This window comes from Coregonus lavaretus (genome assembly GCF_964263955.1).
Source record: "Coregonus lavaretus genome assembly, chromosome: 34".
Lineage (NCBI taxonomy): Eukaryota > Metazoa > Chordata > Actinopteri > Salmoniformes > Salmonidae > Coregonus > Coregonus lavaretus.
This window is the reverse complement of record NC_140021.1, coordinates 34,849,124-34,872,502: the sequence shown is the minus strand read 5'-3', so window position 1 is coordinate 34,872,502 and position 23,379 is coordinate 34,849,124. Positions and strand designations below refer to the sequence as shown.

The following is a 23,379-nucleotide window of genomic DNA, read 5'->3' as shown; positions in this document are numbered from 1 at the left end:
TGCCTAGAAGGTCAACATTCCGGAGTCGCCTCTTCACTGTTGACATTTCAGATCAATAATTCAGATCTCAAAGTCTTGTGTATACATGTGGTCTGCGGTTGTGAGGCCGGGTGGACGTACTGGCAAATTCTCTAAAACGACGTTGGAGGCGGCTTATGGTAGAGAAATGAAGGTGGCGGTCTTGCAGTTGTTTACAGCAGATTGACAGTCTGTCAAGCACACACACACTCAGATTAAGACACTCTACTTTGCTCATGACTTACGCATATGCCAATCATCATTGGCCTACACATTTGTTAGTAGCCAATCATCATTATCCCTTTTCTTATCGCTGATGAAGTACAGTTCAAACTCACCAACACAACACCAAATCTCAGATTAGAATAAGTCAACAGGAAACAATAACATGGGCAATAAATCAGTAGTCATGTGAAACTACACATTCGATAAACATTTACAGTAAAAAAAACAAAGACCAATTAGTGCTTACTACTGCATATGGAGGGACACAAACATTGATCTGATGATGAACAGAGTTAGCTCCACAACATCTGGATGTCTGTATGAGTGGTGTCCATTTCTCTCCCTGGACAGTAGCAGTGTCCTGGGTTTGTGCACTGTGGACATCCACCCTCCTCCCGGGCCCACTATTAAGCCTGAGGGGCTGGTCTCCCAAGAAAGACACAGCCCTTTCCCAACTCATACAGCTGGGCTAAGGTGAATAAACCAAGCCTTTTCCAGCTAAACACAGACGGATGGCAGCCCTGCATGACTCCTTGTTCTGTCATTACAACAGTCTCAACACACAAGGAAGGACTCTGGGGAAGGCCCCTTACCATAGTTTGTGGGTGCAGTGTCACTTAGTGGCCAGTGGATGGTATCAGCAGTCGATATTTGTGTGAGTTACGGTGGGGTTTCCCACACCACTCCTTCAATCACATCACATCAACTCAACTCCAGTCTCTCACTATATTTACATATTATTAAACAAATAAAGTGGACAGAAATTTGCAGGGGGAAAAAAACAACAGGATTTATTATGAACCATCAATATAATTGTAAATGTTAAAACACACACGCCGATCAAATTAGACAATTAAGTAATTTAGAAGACGCTCTTATCCAGAGCGACTTACAGTATTGACTCCATACATTTTTATACTGGTCCCCCTTGGGAATCGAACCCACAACCCTGGCGTTGCAAGCGCAATGCTCTACACGGGACATCATTGAACATCATATAACATCATAGAAAACATCTGGTTCTTGGCTTCAATTGTCTCTCTTTTTCTCCAAATTGAGCTAGAGAGAGAAAGAGTGTAAAACATTACATCAGACATTAACAAAAATGACAATATAATATAAACAATCTAATATCAGTCCTATAAGATTAAAGGATATCTGAGACAGACAGAGACACAAAGAGACAACCAAAAACAGCAGTTGAAGGTCAATTGACATTAATATGTGTCATACCCCTCTGAGGTCCACCGCATCACACAGCATGTAGTGGATTCTGGGGGATGTCCTCTTTCTCTTAACGATCACCCCAATCTGCCTGTAGTACTGATCCATTCTGGTCTGTGGAAGTATAGACTGGCTATTAGTGATCACATTGATAAATCAGAAAGACAAACAGATAGACAGAGACAGACGACATGTAGTTGCACCTCGGCCTCCTGAGAATCCTCCTCTAAGTCCTCCTCTAAGTCCTTGCCGATGGTGAAGAGTAATGTGCACAGACCTTCCAGTGAGCCATCATCACCATTCTTTAGTAGCTTTACAATGCAGTTGTGCATGATGGCCTCCGTAATCATCTTTAACTTGAACAACTCGCACATGAACTTGATGTTGCCTAACAACTCCCGCTGCCCCTTGGCCTCCTCCAGCTCCTCCCTCAGTTGCTGTCGGTCCTTCTTCTGGAAGGAATCAGGGACATTTGGTGAGCCTGCCTTGAACTAATCAAAATTGCATCGGACTAAACAAGGTACAAGTTAGTGAGTTGTTACAAGCGTTACAATAATCAGTTGAAGGGAATAAATACCTCAATGTAAAGTTAACAGCTGTGCAACCAAAAGGGACAGTTCAGGATTGTGGTCATGAAGCCCCCTATCTACTTCCCCAGATTCAGATGAGCTTGTGGATACCATTTGTATGTCTCTGCATCCAGTATGAAGGAAGTTAGAGGTAGTTTCACAAGCCAATTCTAACTAGCTACTTAGCAACTTCCTTCAAACTGAACACAGAGACATAGAAATGGTATCCACAAGTTCATCTGACTCTGGGATTTTGGCAATGAAGCCCTACTTCCCCAAACTATCCCTTTAATCAATTACAATTGTTTAGAAAGCATAAGGCATCATGAGGATAAATTATGTTCATGTAATGTATACTGAACAAAAATATAAAATGCAACATGTAAAGTTTTGGTCCCATATTTCATGAGCTGAAATAAAAGATCCCAGAAATGTTCTATATGCACAAAAAGCTTATGTCAAATGTTGTGCACAAATTTGTTTACATCCCTGTTAAAAATAATCCATCCACCTGAACGGCTTGGAATATCAAGAAGCTGATTAAACAGCATGATCATCACATAGGTGCACCTTGTGCTGGGGACAATAAAAGGACACTCTAAAATGTCACAATGCCACAGAATAACACAATGCCACAGATGTCTCAAGTTGAGGGAGTGTACAATTGGCATGCTGACTGCAGGAATGTCCACCAGAGCTGTTGCCAGAAAATGTAATGTTAATTTCTCCACCATAAGCCATCGTTTGAAAGAATTTGGCAGTATGTCCCACTGGCCTCACAACCGCAAACCACGTGTATGGCGTTGTGTGGGTGAGAGGTTTGCTGATGTCACGCTGTGAACAGAGTGCCCCATGGTGGCGGTGGGGTTATGGTATGAGCAGGCATAAGCTAAGGACAAAGAACACAATTGCATTTTATTGATGGCAATTTGAATGCAAAGAGATACCTTGACGAGATCCTGAGGACCATTGTCGTGCCATTCATCCACCGCCATCACCTCATGTTTCAGCATGATAATGCACACCCACATGTCGCAAGGATCTGTACACAATTCCTGGAAGCTGAAAATGTCCCAGTTCTTCCATGGCCTGCATACTCAGACATGTCACCCACTGAGCATGTTTGGGATGCTCTGCATCGACGTGTACGACAGCATGTTCCTGTTCACGCGACTATCCAGCAACTTCGCAGAGCCATTGAAGAGGAGTGGGACAACCTTCCACAGGCCACAATCAACAGCCTGATCAACTCTATGCGAAGGAGATGTGTCGCGCTGCATGAGGCAAATGGTGGTCACACCAGATACTGACTGGTTTTCTGATCCATGCCCATACTTTTTTTTTAAAGGTATCTGTGACCAGTAAGGTATAGTATTCCCAGTCATGTGGAATCCATAGATTTGGGCTTAATTTATTTATTTCAATTGACTGAATTCCTTATATGAACTGTAACTCAGTAAAATCTTTGAAATTGTTGCATGCTGCATATATATTTTTGTTCAGTATAGATCAAGTTCAAGTAATTTTAACATCTCAGAGATAAAATGTTGGTCTGTGTTGGTCTACCTCAGTGATGGCGTCCAGTTCCCTCTGCTTTTCCTTTAAGACATTACTATTCTTTTTCTCAAAGCCCTTCTGGCATCGGTTCAGCAGCAGCTTGCGGAAATTTACTGTTACGCCGGGTACTTTAAGCTGAAAGGCAGGATATGTGGGAGGAAAAACTCATTGGAGGTTGATGGGTTGTAGTTATTGGGTCATAGAGAGAACAAGCGAGAGAGCGAGAGCGACAAGAAAAAGAAAATACAAAAAAATTATGAGAATTGTCATTTTTTACAAAAATATGGGATTACCTCTGGGATTGAGATGGTGAGAAATAGACAAACTTTAACATGTAGACTTACCCCCATGAGTTGGTGATGATGGCACACCTTGGCATAGACGTCAGCGTAGGTAGGGTATTCGATGGCCTTCTCATATATACGGTCAATAAAGCCCTTGAGTTTGTCCTCTGTGTCAATGGTGAATGCACTCACTACCTTCATCGACTGATGGTAGTTCTTAGGAGTCAGCCTGTCCAGGATGTCATCCATTTGTGCATACATTTCCTCGGTCTTCACTGTATCTAGGTCCACAACGTCCTCCTTCAAGTCATAAGTTAGGGGGCAGGTGAGGAAGTAAGCCAACAACATACAACCAGGAGATTATTACTAAACACACGTATACATACAGATCTTACCAAGTCCTTTTCTTCCACTGCCTGTCTGTCAAGAGAAGTGATGGCTGAGAGAGAGAGAGAGAAACAGAGAAAGAGAGAAAGAAAGAAAGAGAGAGAAACAGAGAGAGAGAGAATAAATAATGTCATAATAAACACATAGCTTCAAAAAATGTTTAAAAACTATAATATTGATCATGGATGGTCAGTCCTCGTCATCCATAGCTCCGGCTAAGAGTTTGAGAGTGGTTACATTTCTCCAGCTCCATTCCACAGCTGTTGACCCCAAAAAGTGGCGGGCGACAACCACTGAGATACTTTACCTCGGGCCAATTGTGCTGTAATGGTAATGCTTACTGTATGGTTCCAGCATGTCTTCAACTGTAAAAAAGAATTACTAAAATAAATGTCTGAAGGAATCTGGCATATGCTAAAACAAATAGTCCGGCTATAATCCTTAATGAGTACCTATTGCATAAAACGTCTTAAATTGTCTCTTGGAGGTATTCTCAAATAGCTTTTGCATTTTAGTGGCATACATCCTCTTCACTTCTCCAAAAGCCTCTGTGATGCTGGGCAATTTCTACAGACAGAAAAATAAACATTCAGGAAATCAAAAACCGTACAAATCCAATTCCGAAAGACAGTAAATACACTGACGAAATGGTAAAAGACAAACCAACAGGTGTCCATATAAATAGTTATAGTGACACCAAAGTGCCCATCATAAGTATTCACCATTTGTGATTCAAAGTGGGGGTAAAATTGATATAAATTGTCACTTTGTAAATGACGTTCCATAGTAGAAGAACAATTCTAAACATTTCAACAACAAACACCCCCCCACACACACTTTGGTAGCAGTTACAGCTGGGAGTCTTTCTTGGTAATTCTCTAAGAGCTTTGCACAGCTCGATTGTGCAATATTTTCTCATTATAAGATGTGCAAGTGACGTCGTCCTACGTCATAAGGGTGCTGTCCCCTAATCGGAAGGGTGCTGTCCCCTAATCTTTTGAATGGGCTTGACGATTACATCATCATCATCATATCAATTCACGAAAAAGTAGTGATTTAAGATATACACTGAGTGTACAAAACATTAGGAGCACCTGTTCTTTCCATGACATGGACTGACCAGGTGATTCCAGGTTAAAGCTTATTAATGTTACCTGTTAAATCCCTATCAATCAGTGTAGATGAAGGGGAGGAGACAGGTTGAAGAAGGATTTTTAAGCCTCGAGACAATTGAGACATGGATTGTGTAGGTGTGCCATTCAGAGGGTGAATGGGCAAGACAAAACATTTAAGTGCCTTTGAATGGGGTACGGTAGTAGGTGCCAGGCGCACCGGTTTGTGTCAAGAACTGAGGGAAAAAGTGGGTGCAACTCAAAATTAGGAATGTGTTTGTGGATGAATTTATTTCTGCCAGATGCCTTTTATTAAGTTTTTGCGCATAAGACCATTGTGCTAAGTATTTTCCCCATTGAAAACCATAAAAAAGCCATAAAAGTTCAAAAACTACAAATCTACTTCCTGGAAAATGACGTGTCACTTCCACAGGGTATTCCTTTGACAATTCTTCAAGCTCTGTAAAGTTAGTTGTTGATCAGTGCTGGACAGCCATTTTCAAGTCTTGCCATAGATTTTCAAGCAGATATACAGTGCATTTGGAAAATAAAATCAGACACCTTCACTTTTTCCACTTTGTTACATTACAGCCTTCTTTTAAAATGTATTAAATCGTTTTTTATCCCCCCGCTCAATCTAAACACAATACCTCATAATATCAAAGCAAAAACAGGTTTAGAAATGTTTGCAAATTTATTCAAAATACATATATGAAATATAACATTTACGTAAGTATTCAGACCCTTTACTCAGTACTTTATTGAAGCACCTTTGGCAGTGATTACAGCCTTGAGTCTTCTTGTGTATGACGCTACAAGCTTGGCACACCTGTATTGGGGAGTTTCTCCCATTCTTCTCTGCAGATCCTCTCAAGCTCTGTCAGGTTGGATGGGGAGTGTCGCTGCACAGCTATTTTCAGGTCTTTCCAGAAATGTTCGATCGGCTTCAAGTCCGGGCTCTGGCTGGGCCACTCAGAGACTTGTACCGAAGCCACTCTTGCGTTGTCAGGTTGTCAGGTTTCATCAAGGATCTCTCTGTACTTTGCTCCGTTCATATTTCCCTTCGATCCAGACTAGTCTCCCAGTCCCTGCCGCTGAAAAATATCCCCACAGCATGATGCTGCCACCACCATGCTTCACTGTAGGGATGGTGCCAGGTTTCCGCAAGATGTGACGCTTGGCATTCAGGCCAAAGATTTCAATCTTGGTTTCATCAGACCAGATAATCTTGTTTCTCATGGTCTGAGAGTCTTTAGGTGCCTTTTGGCAAACTCCAAGCGGGCTGTCATGTGCCTTTTACTGAGGAGTGGCTTCCGTCTGGCCACTCTACCATAAAGGCCTGATTGGTGGAGAGCTGCAGAGATGGTTGTCCTTCTGGAAGATTCTCTCATCTCTACTCTGGAGCTCTGTCAGAGTGACCATCGGGTTCTTGGTCACCTCCCTGACCAAGGCCCTTCTCCCCCGATTGCTCAGCTTGGCCAGGCGGCCAGCTCTAGGAAGAGTCTTGGTGGTTCCAAACTTCTTCCATTTAAGAATGATGGAGGGCACTGTGTTCCCGGGGACCTTCAATGCTGCAGAAATGTTTGGGTACCATTCCCCAGATCTGTGCCTCGACACAATCCTGTCTCGGATCTCTAAGGACAATTCCTTCGACCTCATGGCTTGGTTTTTGCTGTGAAAAGACAATCTAAATAATTATCAATCATTAAATTAAAAACGTTAATGTTTATTTGTCCCGATTGTTTTATAATTTTTTTGACTATGGAGAACATTTAATTAGGTGGCCTATTTTTTGGTTATTCAACGGGCATGGCATAATAGTTAAGCTTTTCCCTGCAATAGGCTATTGTCTTTATGGTCGGGATTGCGTTAAATTGTATAGCCTAATCATTTTTAATTGTGTCGAGCACTCTGGGATATGGGATATGATGTCGTGTTAATCCGGTCATGTCACGCCCTGGCTCTGGGGACTTTTATATGTTGAGCCAGGGTGTTAGTTTCTATGTGTTAGTTTCTGGGTGTTAGGTTCTATGTTTCGTTTTTATGTTCTTGTTCTAGTTTATGTGTTTCTATGTTGGCCGGGGTGGTTCCCAATTAGAGACAGCTGTGGCTCGTTGTCTCTGATTGGGAACCATACTTAGGCAGCCTATTGTGCACTTGTCTTTGGTGGGATCTTGTTCCGTGTTAGGTTTGTTTTTTGGTGTTTAACCTTGGACTTCACGTATCGTTTTGTTGTTTTGTTCGTGTGTACTAGTTAATAAATATAAGATGTACGCATATCACGCTGCGCCTTGGTCCGCTCATTACGCATATCGTGACAGAAGATCCCACCAAAACAGGACCAAGCAGCGTGTTCAGGAGCAAACGCCGGGTATGGAACATGAGGTGACTCTGGTAGATGTCCTCCTCGGTTGGGGGAAAATCACAGAGGAGGAGGCCGTCCGCTACCGGAGGGCGATGAGGGAGGATGCCCAGGCAGGAGAGGAGAAGCGGCGCCAACCGGGCCGTCGTCGGACAGGCGAGAGGCAACCCCAAGACATTTTTTGGGGGGGGCACACGGCGTGGACGACGGGGCAGCAGGAGGCAGCTACAGGGCGTATCTGCAGAATAGGAGAGGAGGCCACCAGGTTACGGGGGCTATTGGTCATGAGGGAGCAGGAGTTAAATGGTCAGAGGGAGGAGCTACAGGAGGCGTTGAGGGAGAAGGAGAGTGTAGAGGCACGGCGAGAGGAACTGAGTAGGCAGCAGAGGGAGCGGAGGTTTATGAGGAAACCCAGTCCCGCTCCTCGCACCAAGCAAGTGGTGTGTGTCACCAGTCCGGTCCGGCCCGTTCCTGATCCCCGCACTAAGTTAGTGGTGCGTGTTCCCAGTACGCCCCGACCCATTCCTGCTTCCCGCACAAGGCCAGTGGTGTGTGTTCCCAGTACGGTCAGGCCCGTTCCTGCTCCCCGCACTAATTTAGTGGTGCGTGTTCCCAGTACGGCCCAACCCGTTCCTGCTCCCTGCACTAAGTTAGTGGTGCGTGTTCCCAGTCCGGCCCGACCCGTTCCTGCTCCCCGCACTAAGTTAGTGGTGCGTGTTCCCAGTACGGCCCAACCCGTTCCTGCTCCCCGCACTAAGTTAGTGGTGCGTGTTACCAGTACGGCCTAACCCGTTCCTGCTCCCCGCACTAAGTTAGTGGTGCGCGTCGCCAGCCCGGCCCGGCCTGTTCCTGCCCCTCGCACCAAGCCAGTGGTGCGCGTCGCCAGCCCGGTCCGGCCCGTTCCTGTTCCCCGCACCAAGCCAGTGGTGCGCGTCGTCAGCGCGGTCCGGCCCATTCCTGCTCCCCGCACCAAGCCTGTGGTGCGCGTCGTCAGTCCGGCACAGCCCATGCCTGTTTCACCGGTGCCTGGTCAGGTACCGGTCAGCTGCTCCACACCAGAGCCTAAGCAATCCGCTCCACCGATGTCCAGTCCAGCTCCAGCCAGCGGGACCAGACCAGGGGCGCTACGGGGGGTTAGTTAGAGGGTGGTGGTCACGCCCGGAGCCGGATCCGCCTCCGAGGCGGAATGCCCACCCGGCCCCTCCCCTGTTGGGTTTAGTTGGCGCGGTCGCAGTCTGCGCCTTTGGGGGGGGGGGGTACTGTCACTGGCTCTGGGGACTTTTATATGTTGAGCCAGGGTGTTAGTTTCTATGTGTTAGTTTCTGGGTGTTAGGTTCTATGTTTCGTTTTTATGTTCTTGTTCTAGTTTATGTGTTTCTATGTTGGCCGGGGTGGTTCCCAATTAGAGACAGCTGTGGCTCGTTGTCTCTGATTGGGAACAATACTTAGGCAGCCTATTGTGCACTTGTCTTTTGTGGGATCTTGTTCCGTGTAGGTTTGTGTTTATGACCGAGGACTTCACGTTTCGTTTTGTTGTATTGTGTTAAAGTACTCATTAAAAGATGTACGCATATCACGCTGCGCCTTGGTCCGCTCATTACGACGATCGTGACAGGTCAGGCCTTTTGAGTTTAACATTTTGAATTTTGGGGTTTTGTAGGCTTCCTATTTTGGATCAAGCCTTCTTTTCCTAAGTAGTCATTCTGATCTTGTTCCCAATGATCAGTGCTTTAGTTTATTATGTCACTATCCAGCAGTCCACTTTCTGAATTTACGCTGCACCTGACTGTCCATGTTTTTCTGTGCAACAGTCTTTTGATGTTAACATTTGAAAAGTTTTGCCGTTTACTAGTATATTTGGTGATTTTAATTTATGGATGTGACAGCACTTTGGTTTCACTAATAAATATGTTGAAATGGAACCAAATGATCTGATTCTGTCTTCAGTCCTTTTTAGGCCTATAGCCTATGGTAGGCCTATTGCAATAACATGCCTAACCAGCCTGAGTAGGCCTATAACTCCATTCCTATTCTATTCAGAGTTTAGAGAAATCAATTGAATTGGAAAATAGCTATTATCATGCTGGTTATACCAGGCTACTAAATGTGATGCATGTCTGTTGAAATTTGAAAGAAATCCACCCGCACTACTACTCAGCCAGTCAGTACTGCTCATATCGATGCTACAAACGCCATTTTCAAAACGCGAAGATTCTTTTTAGAGGCAGTCGCTCTTTAAAGACCGAATTTGTGGTCTTGAGTGGTCTTAAGACCACTAGATCAAGAGTCCATGGGCCCTTTCTTCAATTGTAAGAAACTCAAGTCAACTTTTAAACTTGAGTACAGTATAGCACAGTATAGTAGAGCATAGTACAGTAGATTAGGGTACATTATACAACGGGTGGGTCTAATCCTGAATGCTGATTGGTTAAAACCGCATTCCAGCCAGTGTCTATTCCACAAGTTGCCACGGGCTAAATCTATGACGTTAAAATGCCTATTTACTCTGTTCCATCTGACTGCGCAATCCACTGTCTCATCAGGCCAGCCAGGCAACTTATAAACTTGATCTCCACTATAAAAAGCATCTAGACATTATCTCACATTTCTTTTAGACTAACATTTAGTTTTCAACAGTGGAGATTTGTATAAACCTTGCTGTCTGTCTCTCTGACATTTGCAACATTGTAACAATATTCCAATTCGATCTCCTGCTGTCCCATAGTAATGAACGTGTCAGGAGTCGGGACGAGACAGACAGACAGGCAGCGTTTCTCAGCTGGTCGAAATCATGAATCAGCTGGCATCATTTTTATGGATATATACAAAAAAAATATCAATTGAAAAAAGGTAAAAACGAAACGCAGCTAATTTGCAGTCTTTCCAGCTTCAGTTTGAAGTGATTGTGTTACTGTAGCTGAGTTGTTGGCTAGCTCCTCTGAACAACAGTGTCCTGACGAGTGAGCTCATTTTCTATTCCAGGCGAAATCGCGCCCCATTAGGTCATTGTTATGGATGTATCCAAATAAATGTAACTAGAAAACAGCTTAAACAAATGCAAATGCAGCTACTTTGCTGTTATTCTGGCTGAACTTTTTGACGTGACTGTAAATTAGCCGTAGTTGGCTAGCTAGCAAGCAAGGGATAAGAACGTTGCCAGCCAGTATGGCAAAGGAACAAAAAGACTGAACAACTGGGTCATGTCTCTAGCAACCCTAGATTTGTGTCGGAACTATATCTTGTGGAAGGATTAAATAGTATGAATACATTTATCAAAATAACGTTTTTAATGAAAACATGTCAATCATTATTTGAATACATTATTTGAATATGTTGGTAACCCGTTGTATAAAAGTGATAATCCCCTCGAAGCCGGTGTTCGGAGGATATATTTGCACGGTTTGCCGGCCCTCGACTAACAACACCCGTGCCAATATGTCCTCCAACACTAGCTTCTCGGGCATTATCACTTAAGTAGAGCACAGTACTGTAGAATACAGTACAGTATAGCACATTATAGACATCCATGTTTTGGCCAATTAGATGTCAATGTTTGGGATCTTGGAGGGTTGGAGCCCCCCTGCTGGCTATGAATCTCAATACTTTACACTTTCTCCTGAAGTTTGCACACACACACATATATATATACACATATATATATATATATATACACATATATATATATATATATATATATATATATATATATATATATATATATATATATATATATATATATATATATATATATATATATATATATATATATATATATATATATATATGTATGTATATATATATATATATATGTATATATGTATATATGTATGTATATATATATATATGTATATATATATATATATGTATATATGTATATATGTATATATATATATATATATATATATATATGTCAAAAGTGTCCATAATGAAACAATTCACACACACACACACAGTGTTAATTGTTTCATTTTGAACACTTTCAACTTATTTTGGCCTTTAAAGAATCCCCATAGTCAACATATGGCTGGCCATCTTTCATTTGGACAGATCCCAGCAAACATACTTTATATTTTAGTCCCAAAACCATACATATTTCTTGATATGTTAGGATGTTTGGTAGTGACACTTCTTAAAAATACATGAAGATTTACCAACTTGCTCACTCATTTTTTCCACAATGTTTGGAGACAGACAACTCACCATGTGGTCATGCTGGAGAGGATTGTGATCCCATCACCTGGTGATATTTGTAGGGGTGTGACTTAAAGCACATTCATTCTACAGTCTTTTAATATGTGTGTTTCGGTAGTGACATCAAAAGGTGACAGCATTTTTTAGAGAAAGATATAAAAAAAATAGAACAAAGCAAGATGTTCTTTTGAAATAATAGTGAAAAAACTAAACATGAATTGCTTAATTTTCTAACTTGAAGTTTAGGAGTCAGGGTTTGGGACAGCCACCTCGGTATAAATAGGTGTATAAATAATAACTTTGTACAATATTCATTTAACAATATATGTTTGTTAATGCCTTGAATTGTATTAGAACATATCATTATGTAAATAAATGTCCCAAGTTTGAAGACTTAACTTATTTCTATTTATTTTTGTATCGCTTTTTGGGGGTGGGACTGTAATTTACGCCACTTCTGTAGAATCACCCATATACATATATGAAAATAAACTACAAAATAATCCAAGGGGGTGAATACTTATGTATAGAATGATATGTATGACTACCAATACAGAAAGGTAATTGCTTTTGGTTCAAACATGTTCACTTCTTAATATCAGTGTTTAATCTGTCTTCTGAACACTTGTAACACTATTAGAGAGCCATTGATCTTACCTGGAGGAAATGGGGGAAGTCCTCTATGTGTGGAAGCTGCCTACCCTCCGTTTCAGTCCTCTTCAGCTCATCAAGCTCCTGCTCAAGCGTCTGTATGAGTCCCTCAGCCTCACGCACCATCTCCTTCTCTTTTGCTTGGATCCGCTCTCTCACCTCTGAGCACCTTGTTTCAATCAATTTGGTGAAGAACCTCTCACCGTCCTCCAGTGTAGCCTGAGATAAACACTGTCAGAAGAGAAGAGAGAGAGTCATCCGTTTCGAGGGGTTTGTCTCAGAAAGTTAGGTAAGCATCTGCTATGTCACGCCTCACTTCTCCCAAAGTATGGACTTGCACACTCCCTGTCATGATTATAAGAAATGAACTGCATTGGCTAGAGGGAGTTAAATCCATCATTGTTAAATCCATGACGGGGAGTGTGCAACTGCACACTTTGGGAGAACGGTGGAGAATAAAGGAGCATGGGATTAATATAAATTGTATTTGCTTGATTCCTCATTGGAGGAGAAGGTCCGAGGGGAGGAACCGCAGATCTTCTCCACCAATACATTTTGAGAAGGAGGTGAGGAGAGAGGAATCAAGCAACCACAAAAAAAGAGATTCACCCATAGATGAGGCCTAAAACAGCTCATTAGTCAACTGGTGTGTATTCATTAATCGGATTCCATTGCAAAATGTTTTGCAATGGAAACCGTTTACTCTAGGAACCAAATAAAATGGAACCACACAGGGAAAGACCTACAGTACCAGTCAAAAGTTTGGACACACCTACTCATTCAAGGGTTTTTATTTTTACTATTTTCTACATTGTAGAATAATAGTGAAGACATCAAAACTATGAAATAACACATATGGAATCCAGTAGTAACCAAAAAAAGTGTTAAACAAATCAAAATATATTTTATATATTTGACATTCTTCAAAGTAGCCACACTTTGCCTTGATGACAGCTTTGAACACTCTTGGCATTCTCTCAATCAGCTTCATGTGGAATGCTTTTTCAACAGTCTTGAAGGAGTTCCCACATATGCTGAGCACTTGTTGGCTGTTTTTCCTTCACTCTGCGGTCTAACTCATCCCAAACCATCTCAATTGGGTTGAGATTGGGTGATTGTGGAGGCCAGGTCATCTGATGCAGCACTCCATTACTCTCCTTGGTCAAATAGCCCTTACACAGCCTGGAGGTGTGTTTTGGGTCATTGTCCTGTTGAAAAAGAAATGATAGTCCCACTAAGCCCAAACCAGATGGGATGGCATATCGCTGCAGAATGCGGTGGTAGCCATGCTGGTTAAGTGTGCCTTGAATTCTAAATAAATCACTGACAGTGTCACCAACAAAAAGCAACCCCACACCATCACACCTCCTCCTCCTCCATGCTTCACGGTGGGAAACACACTTGCGGAGATCATTCGTTCACCTACGGTTGGAACCACAAATCTTAAATTTGGACTCATCAGACCAAAGGACAGATGTCCACTGGTTTCTTGGCCCAAGCAAGTCTCTTCTTCCTATTGGTGTCCTTTAGTAGTTGTTTCTTTGCAGTAATTCAACCATGAAGGCCTGATTCACACAGTCTCCTCTGAACAGTTGATGCTAAGATGTGTCTATTACTTAAACTCTGAAGCATTTATTTGGGCTCCAATCTGAGGTGCATTTAACTCTAATGAACTTATCCTCTACAGCAGAGGTAACTTTGGGTCTTCCTTTCCTGTGCCGGTCCTCATGAGAGCCAGTTTCATCATAGCGCTTGATGGTTTTTGAGACTGCACTTGAAGAAACTTTCAAAGTTCTTGAAATTTTCCAGATTGACTGACCTTCATGTCTTAAAGTAATGATGGACTGTCGTTTCTCTTTGCTTATTTAAGCTGTTCTTGCCATAATATGGACTTGGTCTTTTACCAAATAGGGCTGTCTTCTGTATACCCCCCCTACCTTGTCACAACACAACTGATTGGCTCAAACGCATTAAGAAGGAAAGAAAAATTCCACAAATTAACTTTTAAGAAGGCACACCTGTTAATTGAAATGCATTCCAGGTGACTACCTCATGAAGCTGGTTGAGATAATGCCAAGAGTGTGCAAAGCTGTCATCAAGGCAAAGGGTGGCTACTTTATAGAATCTCAAATCTCAAATATATTATTATTTGTTTAAAACTTTTTGGGTTACTACATGATTCCAAATGTGTTATTTCATAGTTTTGATGTCTTCACTATTTTTCTACAATGTAGAAAATAGTAAAAATAAAGAAAATCCCTGGAATGAGTAGGTGTGCCCAAACATTTGACTGGAACTGTACATGGATTTGTCCCAGAGGTGGCACCATAGTTTTTCCTGATCTGGTAACCTAACCAGGTAAAACGCCGGACCTTATACAGTATGACGTGATTCATCTGTTGTAAAAAGGTTTAATATGGGCTATGATGGGACCAGAGTTTTTCTAATCAGGACACATGGTTTTAAAAAACTTCTGGAAAAACTCCTGGCCTTTGGGAGGATGAAAACCCTGTCAAACTGTAGCAACCTTGTAGTTTATATTTTATAAAGAAGGACTAGGGGGGTTTCCTATACACAGAGTAAGCAACATATATAACTCACAGGGCTGAGCTTGCTTTACACATGTTTGCATCATATAGTCCTGCTCTATGCAACTGTAGGCCTAATTAAAAATGAACTCAGTCTGTCAGCTATTGTGTTTATTGATTAATTACAGTTAATAATTTTGCATTGAATAATTCTAGGTAGCGTAGACAGCGCAAGTTTGAATATAAACCAAATCTGATCCCATTCACATTCTCACAAACAAATGGGCAATAAATACACAACTTTACTGATTTGTTTACCCTGGCCAGAGGGACAGGGCACATAATAGGTTAGACTACGCAGCTGCTGTTGTTAGTAGCTTAGTTGATCAGACTGAAAAATTGTCTCGTTTCCATACAATACAGCATGTCAGATCGCTAATGTTTAAGTGTATAGGCTGCCACACTTATGTAAGAGTTTTTGCTTGTGTCTTTCGGGAGTGATGTGTTATCAGGTTGCTAAATAAATACCAGAGGAAAGTGGAGAGCGCGCCTTGAGCTTTTTGTGTTGTGCCCGGTCTGCGCGACCTGCGATTTCTGTGAATCTGATTGGTCAAGACATGCAAAGAGCCTGCAGCAGCACTCCGATGTGGAGGACAGAGAAATTGTGCGTGAGTTGACAAATCACAAGGCAAATCGAAAGAAACGCTTTGCTTCAGTATGTTTTACTAAACTAATTAAAAAGACACACCTGATTGAAAAGTGCTGCGGCAAATCCTGTCTTGTCACACGTTTTCCGGCGGTCCTGAATTTTGTCCAATAGAAACTCTTGTTTTCGTTGCAGACTAAACATTTTGCAATGGAATCCGACTAATGAATACACCCCTGATGTCTCACCTTCAGAGACTCCACTTCCTGTCTCAGTTTCTGTAGCTCCTCCTCTCTCTCCTGGATTATCTGCTGGCATGTTTTTAAGGGCACACTCGCCTTTTTGTGTAGACAAACATAGACAGTTGTAATTGGCATCACACAGTGGATCAAAACATATCCCTTTGTGATACACACATCAGCATGATCTTGATTCAGGTTGAAATATGTATTGGTCTACACAAGCTGATGGGTAAAGCCTGCAACATTTCTATGTACCTCTTATCCTTAGCTTATAATGGTATTCCATTAATACCTTTTTGGTAGCCCTCCCTGCTGCAGCCCCTCCTGCAGAGTCTGTCTCATGGTCTTCAGCTTTCAGTTTATCATCATGATGAGGACATACATTCTCCTGTAGTGGTGTAGATATGCTGACCAGCTCCTGTTTCTTCATGGCTGATGACTTATAGTGAGGACGCAGAAAAGGTTCAGTGTCTACAGGTCCAGTGTAATCGTCAGCTTGCAGTCTGGTCTTCTCCATCTTTTCAGCAAGCTGGGTTATTTCTGTCTAGAGAGAAAAGGCATACACCCCCCCACCACACACAAAACATGACATCACTAATATTAAATAAAATAAATATTATAGAATTTACAGAACAGTAATTCATACAATTGACGCATATAAACTACATACTACGGCTTTAGAGCATAGAGCAAAAAAAGAGACAACCAAAAGGTTAGATATGGATGTTAAGAGGTAGAAGAGGTTAGATATGGATGTTAAGAGGTAGAAGAGGTTAGATATGGATGTTAAGAGGTAGAAGAGGTTAGATATGGATGTTAAGAGGTAGAAGAGGTTAGATATGGATGTGAAGAGGTAGAAGAGGTTAGATATGGATGTTAAGAGGTAGAAGAGGTTAGATATGGATGTTAAAAGAGGTAATAAGAATAACTGGTCATACCTTTCGGAGATCCAACACATCTTGCAGCATGCTTGTGATTCTGGGGGAGGTTGTCCTATTCGTCAAGATCTTCTCAATCTGGTTGTAGTACTGATCCATTCTGGGCTGTGGAAGTGTAGACAGTCCAAGTGAATGCTTTTGACTGATTTATAGATTTGAATCTATTGGATTAACCTATCAGATAATTTTGGATAAGAAAAAGGTACTCGTGCAATGCCACTGATTTTGATGTCATGGATTAAAAAAAACAAATAAAATAAAAATTAAACAGACAGACGGGAGGACGGACAGAGAGAGAGACAATGCTGTACCCTGGCCTCCTCAAAGTCCAATTCCTTGCCGATGGTGGAGAGTAAGGTGCACAAACACTCCATTGAATCCTCGTCGTGGTTTTTCAGCAGCTTTACGATGGCATCGTGCATGATGGCCTCCGTAATCATCTTCAACCTGTACAACTCACACATGAACTGGATGTTGCCTAGAGACTGCCTCCGCCCCTTGGCCTTGACCTCCTCCAGCTCTTCCCTCAGTTTCTGGCGGTCCTCCTCCTGGAAGGAATCAGTAAACAAATTAAACTATACAATTTGTGACTAGTTAGATAAGAAAACTTTTTCCAATGACCAATTCAGGGGAAGAACACCATGCAAGTTTAGGGCACATGATCAACAATGCATTAAATAATCAGTAAAATGCAGAGGAATGAATATAATTTAGATCAGATCAGAATTTCTCAAAGTGTTGTTCTATAATGTAATGGGCATTGTGTCTAAAGAGATGAACGTGCTACCTTGGTGATGGTGTCCATCTCCTTATGCAAGATTTCATGATTGTCCCTCCCCATGTTCTCAAAGTCTGTCTTGACTCGGTTCAGAAGCAGCTTGCGGAAATTTTGTGTCACTCCTGTTACGGCTGTGGGTACTTTGAGCTACAGGTGTAAGATATGGGGGGGTGGGGGGGGGGGGGGGAGGGGTAAATACTCAATGGTGGGTGTAGTGCAGCAGGGCCAAGCCTAGCCAGCACGAGGAATGTTGTCTAGGGGAACAAGCTCCAGAGCATTGTTCCCTTTACGAGGGTGTGGCTTCCCTCTAATTGACTGCCTAAAGACATAAAGGTGTGCAGCTCTCACTGCTGGGTAGAGCGGAATGTCCGAGACTTTTACGGTTTGCGCTATAGGTTAGGCCTGTGGACGTCATGCTTTCCCCCCCTAAATGTAAAGTCTAAGAGCCAGGATTTAATTAGCCTTTTTTTACTAAAAGCCCCTTTGTTTGCACCTGGCTCCTGTGCCTTTGAGTCCTTGCCTATGCCCGACCGCCTAGACCAGGGATCATCAATTAGATTCAGCTGCGGGCTGATGTTTTTTCTTGAGCGGATGGTCGGGGGGCCGGAACATAATTACAAATAATTAGTACACTGCAAAATGACCGAAAGAAGCCTGACTAAAACTTTAATTTCAAACCTTGTTTACATTTCTATATGATCTTATGTACAGTAGGGAGAACAAGTATTTGATACACTGCCGATTTTGCAGGTTTTCCTACTTACAAAGCATGTAGAGGTCTGTAATTTTTATCATAGGTACACTTCAACTGTGAGAGACGGAATCTAAAACAAAAATCCAGAAAATCACATTGTATGATTTTTAAGTAATTAATTTGCATTTTATTGCATGACATAAGTATTTGATCACCTACCAACCAGTAAGAATTCCGGCTCTCACAGACCTGTTAGTTTTTCTTTAAGAAGCCCTCCTGTTCTCCACTCATTACCTGTATTAACTGCACCTGTTTGAACTCGTTACCTGTATAAAAGACACCTGTCCACACACTCAATCAAACAGACTCCAACCTCTCCACAATGGCCAAGACCAGATAGCTGTGTAAGGACATCAGGGATAAAATTGTAGACCTGCACAAGGCTGGGATGGGCTACAGGACAACAGGACAATCCATGTCATGGATTAAAATCCTGCAGCGCACGTAAGGTCCCCCTGCTCAAGCCAGCGCATGTCCAGGCCCGTCTGAAGTTTGCCAATGACCATCTGGATGATCCAGAGGAGGAATGGGAGAAGGTCATGTGGTCTGATGAGACAAAAATATAGCTTTTTGGTCTAAACTCCACTCGCCGTGTTTGGAGGAAGAAGAAGGATGAGTACAACCCCAAGAACACCATCCCAACCGTGAAGCATGGAGGTGGAAACATCATTCTTTGGGGATGCTTTTCTGCAAAGGGGACAGGACGACTGCACCTTATTGAGGGGAGGATGGATGGGGCCATGTATCGCGAGATCTTGGCCAACAACCTCCTTCCCTCAGTAAGAGCATTGAAGATGGGTCGTGGCTGGGTCTTCCAGCATGACAACGACCCGAAACACACAGCCAGGGCAACTAAGGAGTGGCTCTGTAAGAAGCATCTCAAGGTGCTGGAGTGGCCTAGCCAGTCTCCAGACCTGAACCCAATAGAAAATCTTTGGAGGGAGCTGAGAGTCCGTATTACCCAGCGACAGCCCCGAAACCTGAAGGATCTGGAGAAGGACTGTATGGAGGAGTGGGCCAAAATCCCTGCTGCAGTGTGTGCAAACCTGGTCAAGACCTACAGGAAACGTATGATCTCTGTAATTGCAAACAAAGGTTTCTGTACCAAATATTAAGTTCTGCTTTTCTGATGTATCAAATACTTATGTCATGCAAATTAATTACTTAAAAATCATACAATGTGATTTTCTGGATTTTTGTTTTAGATTTCGTCTCTCACAGTTGAAGTGTACCTATGATAAAAATTACAGACCTCTACATGCTTTGTAAGTAGGAAAACCTGCAAAATCGGCAGTGTATCAAATACTTGTTCTCCCCACTGTATCTATTATGCGTGGGAATACTTGAACAGATATCCAAAATGAATCACTTGGAGCTGATTTCCTGGTGTTTTTACAGTCTGGTGCCCAACAATGAAAACAGATTTTATGAATACAATTGAATTATAAATATAAGGCCCACCAGTTGGGGAACACTGCCTTTAACCAACTGTGACAGTGCAAAGGGTTTACACTGTCTATGGCAAAGTCTGTAAGATTTCCAACTGTTCTCCATGTCTGGTCATTGGCATTTGACAAAGAAATAGCAATCACCTCTGTGAGAGACAGACAAAATACAGACAGATGGAGAATTGTACAGATACAGACTTACCGCCATGAGGTAGTGGCACATGTTGGCGTAGACCACAGAGCTGGCAGGGTGTGCTATGGCCCTGTCATATATGAGGTCAGTGATGGACCTCAGTCTGGCCTCTGTGTTAATGGTGAACTCAGTCATTGTCTTCATTGATTGCTGGAAGTTGTTTTGAGTCACCCTATCCAGGAGGTCATCCATTTGGGCATACAGTTCCTGTGTCTTCCCTGGCTCTGGATCCTGAAACTCCTTAAAGTTATAAGTTGGGGGCAGGTGAGGCAGTGACATATAGACATTCAAGTTAAAAGAGGTGAGCATGATATCACCAGCAATATTCAATCAGGAGGGTTTACTGAACACACATGTACCGACTGTGTACATACACACTTGCCAGAACTTACCATGTCCTTTCCGCTGGAAGAGGGAGCTGGTGACTGGGCTTCTTGTTTGTGTGGTTTGTTCCCACTCTTTCTCTGTTGGCAAACACGTAGTGGTATTGAGGCAATAATACTGTGGTATTAGAACATTATTCTCTGTTTGATATACACTCCTCCTGAATCTTGGATTGTTCTAGAACTGTGTCTCTGCCTGCTCTGGTAGATGGGTGGGGCCTGTGTAATCTTCACTGAACTCACATGACATCCAAAGTACATTGTACAAAGTAGGCTACGATTTTGTAATAAGAGACATTTCTTTCTACATCTATTCCATGTAGTTAAGTCACTGCAGACAGGAAAGAGTTATTATCCATACCTTGTTCATGCTGACCAGTTACTGATTTCTCAGCATATGTTTGCTGAGTATCTCCTCAGTATGTTTCCTCAGTATTTCCTCAGTATATGACTTGGAGTATATGACTAGGTTTCCAGATCCAGTGTCATCAGCTTGCAGTCTAGTCTTTTCACATTTTTCCACCACTTCATCAATCTTGGTGTTTGTGTATAGTGCAGGTCTTGGGGTGTAGGTCTGTCTGCACTGAAGGCAGATGTGGTAGGGATCATTTTGGTCATCCTGATCCCAGTTACCAGTATAGACTTTACAGTAACTATGTCCACAGGGAATACTCCTCAGATCCAGTAAACCCACACAGATTAGACAACTTAACTTTTTTTGATTCAAAATATCTATAGTTTCAGCCACGTTACTACAGCGAATTCGATACATACCAGAGATTAATATCTTTGATTTTACTACTAAGACTCAGTGTAACCTACTGCTACTGTTTCAGCTCAGCTGTTGGTTTCATTTCTCTGGAAATGTGAGCGTTAGAGGGGAGTGGCCTTCTTACGTAGAGGGGGGAGAGCTTATTCAGTTATTGGCTGAGGCACGTGAGCTAGAGGAGAGAGAGCAACACGCGCCCATGTTGTGACAAAAAATGTTTACCAGTTGTCAGTAGGCTATTTAGATTGTCATTATGGAGACAGCTATTTCCATAAAACATTAATACTCTAGAACTGATGCACATCAAGAAATAATGGAGACAAAGCACTGGAAAACGACTTTGGATGCACTAGAGCGCATTACATAAATCTGCTTGGAGGTGGTTTAAACTGCATTCTAATGTTGACTGCTTCAAGAAAACGGTACCAATCGAAGTTCTTGGGTCTCGGGGGCTGCCTGAGTGGAAATTTGAAATGGAAGTTATGGAACTCCCTTGCGTGGTTATTTTTATCGGGAAAATGATACTGACATTAGGCTAAATGTGGAGAATTATACATTTGCCTCTGTTGGCCATCAAGTAGCCTATTAATGTAAATGCCATTGTAGGCTACCATTTGACACAATAAATATGTTGAAATTACAATATCACTGGAGTCATTGCAAATCAATGTGTGCCACTTGTGTAGCCTACCTGGAGCTGGCAAAGCAATTCAATAAATAGCCTATAACTTCAGTTTATTGTTGTTGTAACTTTGTGTTATTATGAACGCATTAGATTGACGGTAACAGTAGTCAGTCTAGGCTACAGGTAAAACAAAATTTAAAAAATGAACATTGGCTGTTGTTGACAGCATATCCAGTTCATACACATTATTAATATTTAATTCAGTGATTGAAATTATGACCCCATCCTCAGTAGCCTATTCCAGCAGATTCTTGGGGAAACAAGCACTTATTGCGAAATCGCCTCGCTATTCATGTTGAATAAATTAGTCTGTTAATTTGAACTAAGCAAGCTGCTAAATCGTTCAGTTGACATCTTGCCTAGGCTACTGTAGACTATCTGAAATGAGATGTAGGCCTATCAGCGGCTATAGGCTACCTGCCTTTATCCAAGCGAACTATGGCAACATTTTATTAGAATCATAAACCCAGATTTGAGTCTGTAGCCTATGCCTATTGAAATGACAAATCAATCTCGCAAATGGCCCATTTATAACGGTTTGTAGTCTTAACATCTGGCACATAATAACAGCACAATTGCCAGAAAATAGCCTAACAATTGTTTTTTATGTTCATCCAAGTGTTTCTTGCTCAGAGATTTCGAGATCCTCTGTCCAACTTTCATCACTCAAACTCTCCTGTCGGATTAACCTATAGTTATGCACATGCACAAAGGGGATTTATTTACATTTACAAACCTGGTTCGAGCCATGAATGCTGATTGGCTGAAAGCCGTGGTATATTTAAGCAATAAGGCCCGAGGGGGTGTGGTATATGGCCAATATACCACGACTAAGGGCTGTTCTTATTATTATTATTTTTTTTATTTTTTTATTTTATTTCACCTTTATTTAACCAGGTAAACCAGTTGAGAACAAGTTCTCATTTACAACTGCGACCTGGCCAAGATAAAGCAAAGCAGTGCGATAAAAACAACAGAGTTACATATGGGGTAAAACAAAAAAGTCAAAAATACAACAGAAATACATATAATATACAGTGTGCAAATTTAGCAAGTTATGGAGGTAAGGCAATAAAATAGCCTATAGTGCAAAATAATTACAATTAGTATTAACACTGGAATGATAGATGTGCAAGAGATGATGTGCAAATAGAGATACTGGGGTACAAATGAGCAAAATAAATAACAATATAGGGATGAGGTAGTTGGGCGGGCTAATTTCAGATGGGCTGTGTACAGGTGCAGTGATCGGTAAGGTGCTCTGACAACTGATGCTTAAAGTTAGTGAGGGAGATAAGTGTCTCCAGCTTCAGAGATTTTTGCAATTTGTTCCAGTCATTGGCAGCAGAGAACTGGAAGGAATTGCGGCCAAAGGAGGTGTTGGCTTTGGGGATGACCAGTGAGATATACCCGCTGGAGCGCAGACTACGGGTGG

The 23,379-nt window shown here is 42.1% G+C and overlaps 1 protein-coding gene across 4 annotated transcripts; it reads right to left on the bottom strand.

Annotated features, from left to right (window-relative positions):
• Window positions 1–1,010: 1,010 nt before the first annotated feature.
• LOC311109434 (uncharacterized protein) lies at window positions 1,011–21,358 on the bottom strand. Of its 4 annotated transcripts, XM_084152327.1 has the most exons (18): window positions 21,265–21,337; window positions 20,852–21,073; window positions 20,500–20,571; window positions 20,117–20,347; window positions 17,722–17,859; window positions 17,246–17,482; window positions 16,935–17,039; window positions 16,289–16,540; window positions 16,003–16,092; window positions 12,587–12,811; window positions 4,717–4,831; window positions 4,606–4,629; window positions 4,273–4,316; window positions 3,938–4,177; window positions 3,603–3,728; window positions 1,671–1,919; window positions 1,477–1,581; window positions 1,011–1,302 (listed from the first exon to the last, which is right to left on the bottom strand). In XM_084152327.1, the coding sequence occupies exons 2-18, from the start codon at window positions 20,858–20,860 to the stop codon at window positions 1,273–1,275; spliced, it is 2,292 nt and encodes a 763-aa protein (XP_084008453.1). In that variant the 5' UTR covers window positions 20,861–21,073; window positions 21,265–21,337; the 3' UTR covers window positions 1,011–1,272. The 4 variants fall into 4 exon arrangements, with proteins under 4 accessions (XP_084008453.1, XP_084008452.1, XP_084008455.1 ...); XM_084152326.1 differs by having other exon boundaries at window positions 20,852–21,358; XM_084152329.1 differs by having other exon boundaries at window positions 20,117–20,338; window positions 20,852–21,358.
• Window positions 21,359–23,379: the final 2,021 nt, after the last annotated feature.

Coding starts and splice junctions, on each gene's coding strand:
- LOC311109434 (XM_084152326.1), bottom strand. Junction 1,920..3,602: donor AACTGGACGCCATCACTGAG/GTAGACCAACAC, acceptor GATTCCTTCCAG/AAGAAGGACCGACAGCAACT. Junction 1,303..1,476: donor ATGCGGTGGACCTCAGAGGG/GTATGACACATA, acceptor TTCTCTCTCTAG/CTCAATTTGGAGAAAAAGAG.